The sequence below is a fragment of the Medicago sativa genome, chromosome 8 (assembly GCF_051527215.1).
Source record: "Medicago sativa cultivar Bolivia chromosome 8, Bolivia_mono, whole genome shotgun sequence".
Classification (NCBI taxonomy): Eukaryota; Viridiplantae; Streptophyta; class Magnoliopsida; order Fabales; family Fabaceae; genus Medicago; species Medicago sativa.
Genome location: NC_140756.1, coordinates 3,841,790 through 3,859,409, shown reverse-complemented (window position 1 = coordinate 3,859,409; position 17,620 = coordinate 3,841,790). Strand labels below are relative to the sequence as shown.

At 34.8% G+C, this 17,620-nt stretch overlaps 1 protein-coding gene, 1 non-coding gene and 1 pseudogene across 3 annotated transcripts; 2 read left to right on the top strand and 1 right to left on the bottom strand.

Annotated features, from left to right (window-relative positions):
- Positions 1-1,189: 1,189 nt before the first annotated feature.
- LOC146896241 (small nucleolar RNA R71) lies at positions 1,190-1,296 on the top strand. The gene has a single exon (XR_015024358.1). It is a non-coding gene; the product is annotated as a small nucleolar RNA R71 (small nucleolar RNA).
- A 2,789-nt stretch (positions 1,297-4,085) lies between these two features.
- On the top strand, positions 4,086-6,842 carry LOC146896240 (serine/threonine-protein kinase STN8, chloroplastic-like; annotated as a pseudogene). Its single transcript, XR_015021604.1, has 4 exons — positions 4,086-4,828; positions 5,406-5,579; positions 5,763-6,167; positions 6,265-6,842. The product of XR_015021604.1 is annotated as a serine/threonine-protein kinase STN8, chloroplastic-like (transcript).
- Positions 6,843-6,885: 43 nt separating this feature from the next.
- Positions 6,886-10,517, bottom strand: LOC146896239 (subtilisin-like protease SBT4.4). The gene is made up of 2 exons (XM_085733000.1): positions 10,020-10,517; positions 6,886-8,789 (listed from the first exon to the last, which is right to left on the bottom strand). Exons 1-2 carry the CDS (start codon positions 10,489-10,491, stop codon positions 7,057-7,059), a joined length of 2,205 nt encoding a protein of 734 aa, XP_085589126.1. The 5' UTR covers positions 10,492-10,517; the 3' UTR covers positions 6,886-7,056.
- Positions 10,518-17,620: the final 7,103 nt, after the last annotated feature.

Sequence of the window (17,620 nt, the reverse complement as noted above, 5' to 3'; positions counted from 1 at the left end):
GTTTAGAATGATTTGGTGAAAGAATTGAGTGAATTGGTGGAGTTTTGAGGGATATATGAAGGTATGAAGGTGGATGGTTATGGAGGTTTTAGAGAGAAGTTTAAAAGATGAAAGATGTTGGTGTTTGAGAATGAGGAAGAAGAAAGAAAAAAAAAATTTGTGTTATAATGGGGTAGAGATCGGGCACGGCCGTGCCAACCTTGGCACGGGCCGTGCCAAGCTTCTGGAAGTTTGGCTGGGTTTTGTGTTGTACAGTCTGGCACGGCCATGCCAACCTTCTGGTCACGGGGGCTTCAAAATTTTCAGTTTTTCTCGAATCATATTTGGACAATTTTCAGTTTGATTTTTAAGCTCTTGGAGCTGCTCGGATTGATTTATACAATAATTTTCTAAAAAAAGTTCCAAGCTGGATTTTTGAGGGACTCTTTGGTTGTTTGCATAACTGGGTGGTGCTGTTTGTTGTCCAAAAAGATTTTGAGGGGTTTGAAAAAAAATTTGGTTGTTTCTAAACCCTTGATTATATTGAGCATAGTTTACTTGCTCAGGACTTCTAACAACACTACCTAGTTGGCAATCAATGTCAATATGGTCAAATATACCACAAACTTCACAAAGAGGTGATATAGGGGCATGTGTGACGGCACTGGTATTTATTTTATCAAATTTTTGTGTGAGTGCGTCAACCTTAGCAGCTAGATGATCAAGGGAAGAAATTTCATACTCCCTCCGTTTCAAAATACATGTCCAATTTTTGCAATGTGCACTATTCACTTGACTTACTTTGACCATACTTTTTTACTAATGTATAAATATAAATATTAGCATGTAAGATGTTGTTTGATTTGTCTTGACAAATATTTTCAAAATATTAAATTTTTATAATTTTTTACTTTAGATAATTAAAGATATTAACGGTCAAAATTGTGCATTGACATATGTGAAGTGGTTGACTTGGACATGTATTTTGAAACGGAGGGAGTACATACCTGCCTCTTTTTTAGAGGGTGAAGAAGCAATGATGTCTCTCTCACTTGTCCACTGATAGTGGTTTTGTGCCATATTCTCGATCAAAGCATATGCTGCTGTGTAAGTTTTATTCATCAAAGCTCCACCTGCAGCTGCATCAACATAAATTTTTGTGGTATACAAAAGACCATTATAAAAAGTGTGAATAATAAGCCAATTCTCTAAACCATGATGGGGACAAAGTCTAAGCCTTTCTTTGAAACGCTCCCACGCATCGTAAAGAGATTCTCCATCTTTTTGAGTGAATTGTGTGATTCGATTCCTTAATTGAACAGTTTTAAAATAGGGAAAGAATCAGGCAAGAAAAGCTTGCTTCAATTGTTGCCATGAAGTGATAGAACCAAATTCCAATGAATGAAACCAAGCACTAGCTCTATCCCTCAAGGAAAAAGGAAAGAGGTGCAGCCTTACAGCCTCTTGGTTTGCATTCAAGGTTCCACTAAGTCTTAAAAAAGTTGAAATATGAAAATTCGGATCCTCAGTGGGTGATCCGAAAAATTGATGTTGCTGCACTAAGTGAATAAGTGCAGGTTTTATTTCAAAATTCTTACCAACAGTTGGGTACACAATAACATCGTATGACTCATCTGAAGATGGGATTGCATACTCTTTGAGAGTGCGTTCCTCGGCCATATCGTTATTATTTTGTGTTTCCAAGAAGTTACCGGTAAAAAGAAAGAAATATATAAAAAGAAAAAAAATAAAAATAAAAATAAAAAAATAAAATAAAGAAAAAGAAAAAGAATTTTTTTTTTCAGTCTAATTGTTAAAAAAAATTAATCAAATTGCAATAACTCCCCGGCAACGGCGCCAAAAACTTGATAGGCCAAACCGCAAGTGCACGGTCTATCGAAGTAATAGTAGTAAAAGAGAGTATCGTTCCGCTAGGGAGTTGTTCAATTTAACTAACCTTTAAAGAATGATTAGAGGAGAAAAAGAGATTATAAAGTTGGAGATTCAGTTGTTGAAAGTAAATAACAATTAATAAAAAGAGCCTTGGGATCGTTGGTTCGTCACAATAACAAGTCCTTCACTAGCCAAGACTTTAACTTCTAATTTCATGTTTTACACCTAATTTCTAAAGACCAGTTTCCCTTTAGCCCCTCACCTTTCCGATCAAGTTCGGTGAGAGTTTACCCCTAGCAACCAAGCCTATTTCGCTGACTTGATTACTAGAAGAAGCTTATAAGGATTGAAACTACACATGTCTCAAGAATTGCAAAGACTATTTCACTGCCTTTGCAATTCTTGTCTAAATTCACTTGTTCCAACATCAAAGCTCCGCTTTCGCATTATGAATTGATGTTTGAGATGATGGATTAACAATTATCAAACCCTCCACTTTCGTTTTCACAGTTTGATAATGGTTAATTCATGTTAAAACGGTGAATTTAGATTAGAAATTAGAGTCACATGAAATTAGGGTTAAAGCTTGGTTCGATTAGGATTATATCATTAGACTTATCCAACAATCCCAAGACAAAGAAGTCTACTCACTCATGTTCATCGTAGACATGGGGGAGAAGAGAGAAAGCATAAAATAAATAACAAGAAAGTAAATAAAAAGATGAACTTTATTTAGAAACCAATTGTCACTATTGAATTCCAAGAATAAAGATGAATATTTGTGATGGAATGCTACTCTATTTATAGCTTACAATTGACTTAAAATCTAAGCAACTATAAGGGCTAATCAGTAAAACTAAAACAGAGTAACTTGGGCCCGAAGAAAAAGCAGCAAAAGGCATCCTGGAGGGTGGCACGGCCGTGCCACATGTTGGCACGGGCCGTGCCAAGCTTCTGACTTGTGGGAGACATATTTTTGTCTCCGTATCTTCGTATTTTTGTACCGAATTTGCTCTAGACTCCTTTCTTTTGCTCCAAGACTCCTTCCATCATATATTCGTTCCTGAAATAAAATAAAATGCAATTTGAAGTAAAAGATTCAAAAAGGAAATAATATTGCAATAAAATCAAATCAAATCTAAATAAAACGATACTAAATAATATATTAAAATAGACTAATTAATGACTCATCAATACACACTTTTCAACACACTTTTTATCCTTTGAAGGAAACTAAAAGTTACTGCTAGTAGTAATTTATTTAGAGGAATGCTTGCAACCCTCCTTTTTCAACACACTCTCAAACATCCACTCTCTTATCGGGTGAAATCAACGTATCCCACCACTTTAAGTGAGTTTCATTTTCAAAATGTAGGACCCACATTAATTTAAGTCAATTAGAGAGTGAGTATTAGAGAGAGTGTTCAAAAGAGAATGTTGCTAGCAGTACTCATTTATTTATGTATATGATGTACTCTCTCCGGTCACTATTATAAGTAAAAATCAACTTTTTAGGTTCATTCATTAAAGGGTTTAATATGTGATTCGTCCCTGGGGGTCGCTTAAAATTTCGTCCATCCAATCACTAATCCTTTTTTTTTGCCCCTGCAAAATTTAATCAGTTAAAAATTCGTCCTTTGACCCAATTTAATCACTGCCACGTCAGCAAATGACCAAAAGGGCACGCGAAAGGACGAAAATACCCCTGGCTTATTTTTTTTTGTTTTTTCCTTCAAAAAATTTTTTTTTCCAGATTTTTCCCCATTTTTTTTTTACGATTTTTTCTCGGAAAAATTTCAGTTTTTTTCAGTTTTAATTTTAAAATTTTTTTCCGAAATTTTTTATGATTTTTTCAGATTTTTTTAAATTTAAAAAAAGAATTTTCAAAATTTTGAATTTTTTTTTTAAGGAAAAAAAATAAGCCAGGGGTATTTTCGTCCTTCGCGTGCCATTTTGGTGATTTGCTGACGTGGCAGTGATTAAACTGGGTCAAAGGACGAATTTTTAACTGATTAAACTTTGCAGGGGCAAAAAAAAAGGATTAGCGATTGCAGGGACGAAATTTTAAGCGAGCCCTATTTGCAGGGACGAATCACATATTAAACCCTTCATTAAATGATGTATTTGGTCAATAATATAGACCAAATACATTATTTAATGAATGAATTTAAAAAATTATTTTTTGCTTATAATAGTGATCGGAGAGAGGAAGTATGTATCCTGCTAAGGTTGAGGCCTTATAATTTTGGACCAAGCAAAGAAAGATAAAGTAAAATAGGAAGACGTGGCAAGAGAGGTGCCTATGATGATGTTACTATGTTTTGAACTTGAAATGAGTGAGTGAATGAATGAGCATCATATCATAACAAAAACAATAATGGTTTCTTTGCTTCATCCAACTCCAACTGTTACAACTATACTTAAGCAGCGAACATCAACAATCTGTTTCTTCTGTCCCTTAAAACATACAAATGTTTCTTTCTTAACTAACACAAACACAAACCGTGTCAATACCAACACTACAAAGTGTAATGCATTTTTTGATAATAATTTCACCAATGGTTTGTTGGATGTTGGTGGGGACCACATTCCTTCTTTGCTTCGATCAGGACTACTTCAGTTTCAAGAATTATCAGACATGCAAAGATGGGAGTTTCTTCTTTTTGGTGGACTCATATGGATATACTTAACTGCAAGACCAGGTGTTCTTATTGGTGCCATTGATGCTTACCTTTTTGCTCCTCTTCAACTTGGTTTTGCTAATTTATCTGGAAGGAGAAATTTGAAGACCGGTGATTTTCTTGTTGGAGATAAAATCGGTGAAGGGTCATTTGGTGTTGTTTATTCTGGTGTTTTGGTCTCAAAGAATGTGGTGGATGTTGAGGTGGACAAGAGAGGAAAATCCAAGGCAACAAGGTTGGAACCCAAAACTAAGGATAAAGTTATTCTCAAAAAGGTATGTATCATTCATTAACCCCTTATTTCTTGTCTAAATAAAATTGAATTTTAGTATAAGGTAGGATTCTGCAATGTGAATGCTTAAAACAACCAAAACAGGCTATAGCATTAGGAGCTATGTACCACAGACACCTCGGATTGAAGATGTGTCCACGGCTTGGCATGACACATATGATTACATTCAATTATTTGGCCACGACACATGTCCTTTACATTCAATTATTACCGGCATGTTAATGTCAGCGTAGTGTCTCTTAGAATTTGGGTTGGACGTAACTCAACCCTACAAAATCGGCTTGTAAGGTGACGATTGTCTGTCACTTATTAACTCATGTTCATGTTCATGTCATATCTCTTTCAATGTGGGTCCCTTCACAATGTCTATCGGGAGCATTTTTGTCTTAAATTTTAACCATCCATGCGGCTTTACTTTACAAGCAACAACTTTAGCTTCCGGAAGAATTGTTGATTTCTGATTTGTTACGTATTCTGCATTCTTATAAAATTCTGTTTTTAATGATTAAGGAGATAAAAAATTAGAAAGTCTATTTGCAGCTAACTAATTGAATATGCAGGTTAAGGTTGGAATTCAAGGGGCTGAAGAATTTGGTGAATTTGAGGAATGGTTCAATTACCGGCTATCTAGAGCAGCACCTGAAACATGTGCTGACTTCCTTGGAAGTTTTGTGGCTGATAAAACAAACTCACAGTTCACAAAAGGTGGAAAATGGCTTGTTTAGAAATTTGAGGTGCCTTGACTCATATTTCGATTGCATTATTTAAAATTAATAGCCTTAAATTACCTAGACATGTCTAAAGTTTTATTGCTTGTACTTCATTTAGGTGGTTTTAAATGTTATCTTAATTTATCATCTGAATCTGGTTTGTTCATTCCTTAACATACACTAATTGGAGAGTTATCCGTATCACAGGGAGATCGTACTCTTGCCGATTACATGAAAGAGCGCAACTTCCCTTCAAACTTAGAATCTGTCATGTTTGGACGTGTGTTGCAAGGCGTAGATTCTTCTAGACGAAATGCATTGATCATCAAGCAAATCATGCGCCAGATAATTACTTCTCTTAAGAAAATTCATGATACAGGCATTGTTCACAGAGATATAAAGCCAGCCAACTTAGTGGTCACCAAACAGGGACAGATTAAACTCATTGATTTTGGTGCAGCAACAGACCTTCGGATCGGAAAGAATTACGTTCCTGACCGCACCCTTTTGGATCCCGACTATTGCCCCCCAGAACTCTATGTACTCCCAGAAGAAACACCAAGTCCTCCACCAGCGCCAATTGCTGCGTTCTTTTCACCAATCTTATGGCAGGTTTATTTTCATATACCCTAATTATGTCGTGAAAATATGATTATTTCATATATTGCATTGGAAGTGCTAAAGTTGTGTTATGTAATTATTGCTGCAGTTAAACAGCCCTGATCTGTTTGATACTTATTCGGCTGGGATTGTACTACTTCAAATGGCAATACCAACCTTAAGGTCTCCTGCTGCTTTGAAGAATTTTAATTTGGAAATAAAAACCTGTGGATATGATTTGAAAAAATGGAGGGAGTATACTCGCCTCAGGCCCGACCTCCAAATTCTTGATAGTGAATCTGGTAGAGGCTGGGACTTGGCAACAAAGCTTATATCTGAAAGAGGTCCCCTAAGAAGAGGACGTTTATCTGCTGCTTCAGCTTTGAGACATCCTTATTTTCTTCTAGGAGGTGATCAGGCAGCTGCAGTTCTTTCAAAATTAAGCTTAAGTAGAAAGTAACCAGCATGATAATGTCAGTATATCATCCTTTTCTAATTCATTTATTTTTTCAGAATTATTGTTGAAGGAATTTTATATCTCAAAGAAGGAACTTTTTTCCTGCCATGTAGATTTATATTTTTCACTAGACAACAAACTCAAACACTAGCAAGAGCACTTGGTGGTTATAGGGCTTAATCAGCCTTCTCTCATCATTTCATTCTGCAAGTAAAACTGCCCTTCTTCAATGTTCTTGTTTTTTTGTTTTATATATATATATATATATATATATATATATATATATATATATATATATATATATATATATATATATATATATAATGTATTTTGAATTATTATGAAATCAAAAAGTCAAGAACAACTATAGAGATACAAAGCATCATAATTTTTTGGAGACTCATTAGTCATACATTTATTTTCTATAATATAGCAATAACATGTTTAGGATAGTCTTTGCACGATGATTGGGCTGTTCACCCTATGGGTGCCATCTGACCAAACAAGTGAGGAGGAAGACACCATTTGTTTTGATTCTGCTCCCCCAACAACATTGACAACAAATGATTGTTTCTCATTCAATGATCTGAATGAGAGAATTTTTGGCTCCACACTAATCTTTATATTTTGAATTGGGATGACAGTAGCAGTGTAGCTTGAGTTGGGAGAGCCAACATTTGTAACTGTTCTATGAATCTTGACATTGAAATTTTTATGAGACTCAACAGGAATCACCAGTGCTGGATAGTTTATATCTTTCACAAAGGATCTATTGGAAGCTCCATGGCAACTTGAGTTTTCTCCACTAATATATTTAATTTTGTTAGTATCATAACCATAATTACAAAGCATCCGAACATAATCTTCCTTAGTGATGTCATAAACAAGTCCAGGGTCAACAGCTTGTTTTGGATTGACATTCCCAGATCCATAAGCAAACTCACCTGCCAAATCATTATAAGTACCATTAACCGGTTTTGCCGTGGTCATGATGGCAGATTTGATAGATGCTGGCGACCAATCTGGATGAAATGATTTCACATATGCAGCAACTCCAGCAATGTGAGGACATGCCATAGAGGTTCCAGATTCTATGCTGTATTTGACCTGTCTTTTGTCATTTATATCATCTGAGGGTGGCGCTAGAGGTGAATATGCGGCCAAGATATCCACTCCTGGGGCACTTATATCTGGTTTCATAATTTCTAGAATCAACGGATTTGGGCCACGAGAAGAGAAAGAAGCAACTGTAGGAGCATTGTTGTCATGGAAGATTTCACTCTTCAAAATTTCAGCTACAGGGTATTTTGTGGAATTTGAGTAAGATTGAACTAGAACATAGTCCTTTGTATCCAAGTTAAGTGTAGGCTTTAGAGAGACCTGAGGAGCATCATTTTTAGAATGTGTAACATTAAGGATTGAACCAATTGCACCATTCGCATAAGCCAATACTTCACCCCCTGGTGTTCCACACAAAACAAGCTTACCGTTCACCATATTTTTGTCTATACACTCACACATTTCAGGTGATCCATATCCTCTTGGGCAAGCTTGAGCATTACGGACAGCTATTGGGAATTTTGTGCCATTTGAGGGGACAATATTAATTGACTTACCAATAAAAGTCTTTCCATTTCCAAGAATGAGCTTATCAATGAATTGACGATCTACGGTAGTTGCAGCAATACTAAATAACCAAGGTGCTACGCTAGAAACACTACTTGGTTTAGGACCGCTGTTTCCTGCGGCCTGCACCGTGAGTATTTCCTTTTCCATGGCATGAAAAGAACCAATGGCAATAGGATCTTTTAGAAATTCTACAGCAATTTGGCTTCCAATTGAGATTGTGATAATGTCAACTCCATCAGCAATGGCATCATCAAATGCAGCTAAAATATCCTTTCCATTGCAGTTACCATCTTTGTCGCATACCCTGTATACGGCAATCTTTGAAGACGGGACACCACCTCTTGCGGTGCCTTTTGCAAGATCATAAAAGCTCACTCCCTCCACCTCTCTTCCACTTGCCGTTGATGCCGTGTGGGTTCCATGACCACCATAGTCTCTTGCACTCTGATCACCGCCGTACGACCTTGCTCCAATAATCTTCTTGTTGCAAGTGAAATTACCACCGCCTGCACAAACTCCCCTCCACTTTTTCGGAATGGGACCAAGGCCTGATCGATCATAGAAAATAAATCTCTTTAACCAATTAAAACACTCAACATATATGGATATCGTCAATCTTTCTAATCATATTGTCTTTTCTTTTGTAAAAAAAAAAAATCATATTGTCTTTTGTTCCTACGATAAAAATGATAAGATTGGTCAATATCCTATAATAATTAGGGTTAATTAAGTAAATGGTCCCTGTAAATATTCAAAATTTTGTTTTTAGTCCCTATAAAATAAAATCACATTTTTTAGTCCCTATAAAATTTTCCATCTGCATTTTTTTATTCCCTATAAATTTTTTCCATCAGTATTTTTAGTCTCTATCAAAAATTTCCATCAACGTTTTTTGTCCTTAAAATGCTTAAGGAAAATGACACAGGGACTAAAATGTGTGATTTTATTTTGTAGGGACTAAAAACAAAACTGTGAATATTTATAGGGATTAAAAACTTAATTAACCCTAATAATTATGACCAACCCCATTTATAAATATAGAGATGTGTGCTGGTTTGATGGTTGAGGTGAGAGGTGGAGATGTGTGATAAGGAGTTCAATGGTTTGATATTCGATATAATAATAATAATAATAATAATAATAATAATAATAATAATAATAATAATAATAATAATAATAATAATAATAATAATAATAATAATAATAATAATAATAATAATAATAATAATAATAATAATAATAATAATAATAATAATAATAATAATAATAATAATAATAATAATAATAATAATAATAATAATAATAATAATAATAATAATAATAATAATAATAATAATAATAATAATAATAATAATAATAATAATAATAATAATAATAATAATAATAATAATAATAATAATAATAATAATAATAATAATAATAATAATAATAATAATAATAATAATAATAATAATAATAATAATAATAATAATAATAATAATAATAATAATAATAATAATAATAATAATAATAATAATAATAATAATAATAATAATAATAATAATAATAATAATAATAATAATAGAAAACAACTAAAGTTTGTCTTTTAAGAAATATCATTTATTAATAAATCTTCATAAAAGAGGAAATTAGTTAGATTTAATAATAATAAGAAATTGTTCTAATTAATTGAACATGTATCATTTTATGAGATGAATATTTCGTACATATGACGATTAAAAAAAAGTACGATGATTACACTAAGATATCATGACCATGACTAAAACTAACATTTATACCTTTATCCGTAAAACTTTCAGATTCTGGCCATATTCCGCCATCTATGACTCCAACCACCAAACCACTCTCAATGAATTGATCTCTTTTGATTGATTGAGGAAATCCAAGGAAGTCCCACGACCTTGTAGTTTTTAGATGATAATTTTGGCATTGAAAAACTGAGACCACACCTCTCATGCCAATAAGCTTTTCCCTTTGTTGGTCATTAAGTATGGCAGCAAAACCATTGAAGCTCCTGCTGTAACTTCGAACTAAGCGATTTTCTGCGTTGCTACCATCAATGATTTGTTGCAACATGCTGAGATGATGAGAGGTTGGATAATATGATGTTCTTTTAGGAAGTGAGCCCATGTACACTATGTAAGTTTTACTGCTTTCATCATCACTTTCTATGGCATCGCACACCAAGAAAATTATTGATAACAAAACAACAGATACAAATATGAATAAAATAGCATTATATTTGACCATTGTTTGCTGTTGTGAAATAGTGAATAGTTTGCTCAAACCCAAACAATGTGTGTATACTATATACACACAAGAAAGTCCAAATTATATCATTTAGTCAATGATATTAAATTTCACTTTCAAAACAAAATCATGAACAAAACCCTCTAAATCAATTTTTTTTTTTTGGAAATGGAAATATTTTTAATTATTAAGAAAAGAGTAGCTTTAATAACAAATATTTTGACCGAAATAATATTAAAATTATATTATTAAATAGACATATAATAACTACTCCTTCCCTACTTTTAAGATTCATTGAATAAATAATATATTTGGTCTATAATATAGACCAAATACATTAAATATTCAATGAATCTAAAAAGTTATTTTTTGCTTATAAATGTGACTGTAGGGTGTAAATGGTAAAAAAACAATAGTGATTCATAAAGTAATATATCATTTGATATATGTATGATAATGAAAAGGATAAATACTTGACAAAAAAAAAATCAAAAGGATAGATAAAGTGTTTAGAATATTTAATTTATAGTTGTATTTGGATAGAAAATTTATTGTTCGCTAGCGAAAAGACTGGCACTCGCGTGCACGTCTTTCCGCTATTTTTATTACACTAACATTTGAAAATTATGAATGATGTTTTTTTAATGAAATTTTTATTTTGATTAAAATTAAAAATAAATATGTTTGTTGCTTTCAAGTTATAACAAACCAAATTAACCATGATTATCTTTTTTTAATACTTAAATTTATTCTTATCTATTTGTTACATGTGTTATTTGTATTGAAAATTGAAAGAATTTTTGAAAAGAGAAAAAGTCAGCCCAAAAGAGCTGAAATAGGTTATTTTCTTTATATATAGTATAGATTACTAATTCAAATAGAACAATTGAAATACATTATGGTATTTTTTTTTTTGTTTTCTTTTTAAGAAGGCAAACCAGTCCATCAAAATTAGTACCGGGAAAAATGGAACCTAAAACATATTAACCATAAATTTACAAATCATATTAAGTATGTTGTAGACAAGACCGGTTGAGTTATCCCAGCTCTATTAGAATGCGAAAAATAGTTTTTATTTTTTTATTTTTATGGATATGCATTGAAGAGCTAGGAGATTCTTTAATCCACTAACTTTTGTTTGTTACTAGTTCCTAAAAGAAGTTAAAAATTTGAGTATCTCAATATTTATAAACGTATATAAGGTGATAGTTATGAATCATTATACAAATCATGTATACTATTTATATATTTTATGCATTAACTGAATGGATATATTTTATGTCCGCAAGAGTCGAAATTGACCTTGCTTGATGATTTTTTTTATCAAAAGTTTATGGGGTAGCACACCTTGTGGGTATTCTTATCAGGCATTTAATGGGGCGTCGGGAGGCTTAGTAACTATTTGGGATACTTCGGTGGTGGTGGTTTGGTGTACATACAGTTTCAGACATGTTATGATTATTGAAGGAAGGGTCATTGCTACTGGTCAAGAATTTTTTATTGCAAATGTGTATGTTCCGTGCGATACGTCGGCTAAACATGATTTGTGGAACAACATTACAAATTTTATTTTAAATATTGGAGATGTAAGCCTATGCATTTGTGGTGATTTTAACTCTGTTCGATCGGAAGCAGAGAGGAAGGGTAAAAGTGCAGTGTTTCGACAACTGGATACTGATATCTTTAATAATTTCATTGATGACAGTTTCTTGATCGATTTACCGTTATGTGGCAGTATGTTTACTTGGTATCGCGATGACAGTATTTCTATGAGTAGATTGGATAGATTTTTGGTGTCTGTTAAATGGTGTGATTCATGGCCAAACTGTATCCAGGTGGCTCATCAGAGGGGACTATCTGATCATGTTCCGTTATTGCTGCATGTTGATGATACAAATTGGGGACCTCGTCCTTTGAGATTGATGAAATGCTAGGCGGAATATCATGGTTATGAAGAGTTTGTCCGAGCTAATTTAAATTCTTTCAGCATGGATGGATGGGGATGTCATGTTTTGAGAATGAAGTTAAAAATGATTAAAGCTTGTTTAAAAGATTGGCATATGCAACATACAAAAAACATTGAAGGTAGGATTACAGATGCTAAGAACCGAATGGATTCTCTAGACTCTAAAGGGGAGGAAGCCGAGCTTGCTGAAGAGGAAATTAGGGAACTCCATGATTTATCGATTAATTTGCACTCTTTGTCTCGTGTACATACAAGTATGAATTGGTAGAAGGCGAGAATGAATTGGGTTAAAGAAGGGGATGCTAATTCAAAGTTCTTTCATAATATTATGTCAAGCAGACAGAGAAGAAATTATATTCATTTGATACAAGTTGATGGCGTTCCTGTATAAGGGGTTCAGAATATTCGGACGGCGGTATATAATCATTTTGCAACGCATTACCGTGCATCGACAGCTGATCGGCCTGGTGTGGAGGGTTTAAATTTCCGAAAATTAACCCTTTCTCAAGCAAGTAGTTTGGTGCATCCATTTACTTTGGAAGAGGTGAAACAGACAGTCTAGGATTGCAATAGTTTTAATAGTCCTGGTCCAGATGGCATAAACTTCGGCTTTATTAAAGATTTTTGGCAGGAGTTAAAGGATGATTTTATGAGATTTTTATTGGAATTTCATAGAAATGGGAAATTGTCAAAGGGGGTCAATTCGACGTTTATAACATTGATTCCAAAGGTGGATTGTCCCCAAAAGCTAGCTGATTTTCGCCCCATAACTTTAGTTGGATGCATGTACAAGGTTTTGGCTAAAGTCCTCGCGAACAGGTTACGAACAGTCCTGGATTTTGTGGTGTCAGCCACTCGATCAGCCTTTGTTCGTGGAAAACAGATTCTTGACGGTGTTCTTATTGCTAATGAGGTGGTGGATGAAGCTAAACGGTTGAAGAAAGAGTTGTTATTGTTTAAAGTAGATTTTGAGAAAGCTTACGACTCAAGAGACAAACTCTATACAAACCCTAGTGTTTGCTCCCAAGAGACAAACTCTATACAAACCCTAGTTTTGTTGTTGCCTTTCTAAACCCTTGTTTCAGCACCCTTTGTCTCAAGATTTACTCTGATACAAGGTCTATATATATAGTAAAAGTATCACTTAAAATTTGGTACAAATCTGCACTGAAAAATACGTTTCTGTTTTTCGTTGCCAGCGCACCATCGTGCCACGATTTTTCTAGTGACTTGCCTCAGAACTGAAACATCTAATCGTGCCACGTTGCCCTTCAATCGTGCCACGATTCCTGGAGAACCTGATTTTAAGTTAACTCTCACAATTCTCCACCTTGACTTCAAATCAGTGATGATGCCACTTTAACATCAACCACCATTGCTGCTCTTTCCCTTGCTTCCCACTACACCATGTAGCTCCACAAGTTTACTCCCTAACCTCTTCAACCATCGGAATGCCTTCCGCCCTTTTGAAGATCCTTGTATCCAAACTACTCAAGGAATTTTAGGTAGTTCCACAAGTACACACCTTAACCTCCTCAGCCATCGGAATGTCTTCCGCCTTCTCGAAGATCCTTGTATCCAAACTACACTAGGAATTTCAGGTAGTTCTACAAGACTATACCATACCTCTTCAATACGGAACATCTCCCGCTTCCTTGAAGATCTACTTGTGCCCAATCACCCTTGGCTTTTAGAGTAATCCACAAGTATACACCTTAATCCCTTCAGCCATCGGAACGTCTTCCGCCTTCTCGAAGGTCCTTGCAGTCCAACTACACTAGGAATTTTAGGTAGCTCCACAAGCATTCACCATAGCATCTTCAACACAGGACATCTCCCGCTTCCTTGAAGATAACCTTGCATCCAATCACCCTTGGCCTTTTTTTTAGGGTAATCCCTTAAGCCGTGCTATACATTCTTCAACCTCCGGAATGCCTTCCGTCTTCATGAAGAAATCCATTGCTCACCACTAGAGCATAGCACCCAAGGTCCTCCATAGTTGTACCATTACAGGTGACTTCGACTCCACCTCAAGTTGAGCGTACTCTATCTCAACTAGCAAATGCGTACATCCCACTATGTCTTCAACCTTGAAACTCCACCTTAATAGGTAGATCATGAGTATTGTTGTCTCCGCCTCTCCAGACCGATCATGAGTATTCTTACCACCGCCTCTCTAAGATGATGTTGAGTGTTTAACGTCTCTCCAGACAATCACCGCTCCACTAGGCATCACTCCCAAGGTGAGACACATCACCTTCTTCATCCTCCAAACAACATCACACCGTCAGAGCACTTGCATCCTCAAGACGCACCTCAATGTTCTCCAAATCACCAATGATTTTGTTGAACTCCACAAGTAGCTCTATGTTGTACTTTGACTTTACCATCTTGAATGAGTAAAGTTATTGCTTTAGGACTTGTCGATGAGCCAAAGACTTTGTCATAGACAAATATTCAAACTTTGACCACATCGATGTCGCGATTGTTTCCTTCACTACTTCTCTCTAAACTTTATTCCCGAGGCACAAGACAATGGCACTCCTAGCCTTGTTCACCATCTCGGTCTTCTCCGCTCGTGACATGGTGACCGGTAACGAACCTTCACCCTTCAAAGCTTTCTCACACTTCTGCTGTATTAACATCGCTTCCATCTTTACCTTCCATAACCCAAAATCGTTATCTCCGGTAAATTTCTCAATATCCCACTTCGAACCCATGGTACTTGATTATCCTTTGACCCTTGCCCCACGGTGGGCGCCAATTGTTGTGAATTCGTTGTGAAAACTCACACCAATAAATACTTGATGTGTGGAGCAAGGGATAGTCAAGCAACCAAAACAAAGTGTATGGAAGTTATAATCACAAACAAAAGTAGAAAACAGAGAGAGAAAAGAAGAGAGAACACAAAAGAATTTGTTGACCCAGTTCGGTCCAAATTGACCTAGTCTGGGGGAGAGAGCAGCCATCCGTTTCACTATAATGATGAGTAACTTTACAAAAGAGATATCAATGAGTTACAAGAATAAGTCTCCCGTCTAATTCTACCCAAAGCCCCAATCTCTTCTCGTGACCAAGAAACTCAATCCTAATAGTGTTTCCCAAGGTGAATCAACCCTCAAACCCTAGTGTTTGTTCCCAAGAGACAAACTCTATACAAAACCTAGTTTTGTTGTTGCCTTTCTAAACCCTTGTTTCAGCCCCCTCTGTCTCAAGATTTACTCTGATACAAGGTCTATATTAATAGTAAAAGTATCGCTTAAAATTTGGAACAAATCTGCACTGAAAAATACGTTTCTGTTTTTCGCTGCCAGCGCACCATCGTGCCATGTTGCGATCCCATCGTGCCACGATTTTTCCAGTGACTTGCCTCAGAACTGAAACATCTAATCGTACCACGTTGCCCTTCAATCGTGCCACGATTCCTGCAGAACCTGATTTTAAGTTAACTCTCACACATATTTTCCTTGTAATTTCTCGTTGTGAGTTTCTTTTTGAAGTATAAAAAAATAAATAAAATGTCTCAAAAAATCGAAAATTCAATTCAATATTTTGATAAATTATGGAGAGAGACCAGGATTGAGGATATGAAGATAATATCAAGTCCTTCTTGTGCTCTTAGAGAGTTTCAAAGAAAAAGGAGAGAGGAAATGATGGAAAGGATTGATAGAGGAATTGCTGATATCTCTAAAATACTAGAGGAAAACCTCCTTCAAATCTAAAATGATTATAAAAAAGAGATAGAAAAAAAGGAGAGTGACAAAGAGAAAAGGAAAAAAGAGATAGAAGGAGAAAATGAGAAAGAAAGAAAAGAAAAATTAAGTCATGAGGAAGAATGCGAGAAGGAAAGAGAAGAGACAAAAGAATGTGATGAAACAGAAGTAGAGAAAAAAGATAAAAAATGAGACGAACATGAAGAGAAAAATGTTGGGAAGTATTGGTCCACTATTACATTAGTACATTCTTCTAAGTTGGTTTGGGTTTTCAAATGTTGGGATTCTCCTTCTAATATTTTTCAATTTCCTAACATTTATTTATGCCATGAAGGAAAGAAAGTGAATGAAGAACACATTTCTAAACAAATGGAAGAAAGTTATGTGCTCTGGAATGTCAACAAATCACAGGGGGGAGAAAATCCAACAAATTATTCCAATGAGAATGAAGAGTTCTTGATAGACGTTTGGCAAGTGCACCAAATACTATCGAAGTAGTAAAAATATCGATCCCACGAGGACTGTTTTTAACTTCAATAATTCAATCGCGTTATAAAAATAGGATGTATAAAAGTTTATTTTAGTTTGCCACTAGGCAGTAGATTTGGTTTGATTTTATGAAATCAAATAAAAGAATTAGATTTGATTAAGAAAATATGGAGAGAGATGAGATCAGGCCTTCGAATCCTCTATGTTTCCCCTAATTGGTTACTGCACCTATTGTTACTAATAATTTTCTAGTTTCATGATAGTTAACAAATTAGCCCTAATCAATCCCTTGAGTTAGGACCCTTTTCTTGAACTATAGCCCTTAATTCCTTAGGTGGTCTAATAATCTTTGAAGGTTTTATGAACGTTAACCTAATATCACTAATAAACGATTATCCATTCCTAGACTAACCATGTTTATTAGAACAATTCAATTAGGTCTAAGTCGAAAGCTATGGTCAGTAGTCATTCGTTCTCACAAAATCATGTTTATATTTGATCAGGATATAAAAAGCATTAAGAACAATTGAATTGAATAAAGACTAGAAATTCATTAATAAACAATAGAGTTTCACAGCAACATATGATCAATTAGGGTTACATAGATTCATCTCCGACCTAATATCTAAGAGATTTAGCTACTCGTAATTGAGTTTACAAATAGCATAATCAATGAAAGAATTAAAACATACATAAACTGGGTTAGAGATGATGAAATCCTCTCCGCTGCAGCCTTCTGGGTGTTAAAATCGCACTTTAGCTCTCCAAAATCGTAATCCCCTTTGTTTGAGACTGACTTCAGCTTAAATAGGCAAGTTCTGATCGCCCAAAATCATACCACGATTAGAGAAATCGTACCACGATTGCATCTTTGAACCCTAATTTCCTTTAAAGCCCTTCTTGAAATCGTATTGTGATTGTATGGATCGTATTACGATCCAACTCCTTCAAAAACATGCCT

Excerpts from the sequence above, each read along its gene's own strand:
- LOC146896239 (XM_085733000.1), bottom strand. The coding sequence starts at position 10,491 with ATGGTCAAATATAATGCTATTTTATTCATATTTGTATCTGTTGTTTTG. Across the intron at positions 8,790-10,019 it reads TGAAAGTTTTACGGATAAAG|GCCTTGGTCCCATTCCGAAA; the intron begins GTATAAATGTTA and ends ATGATCGATCAG.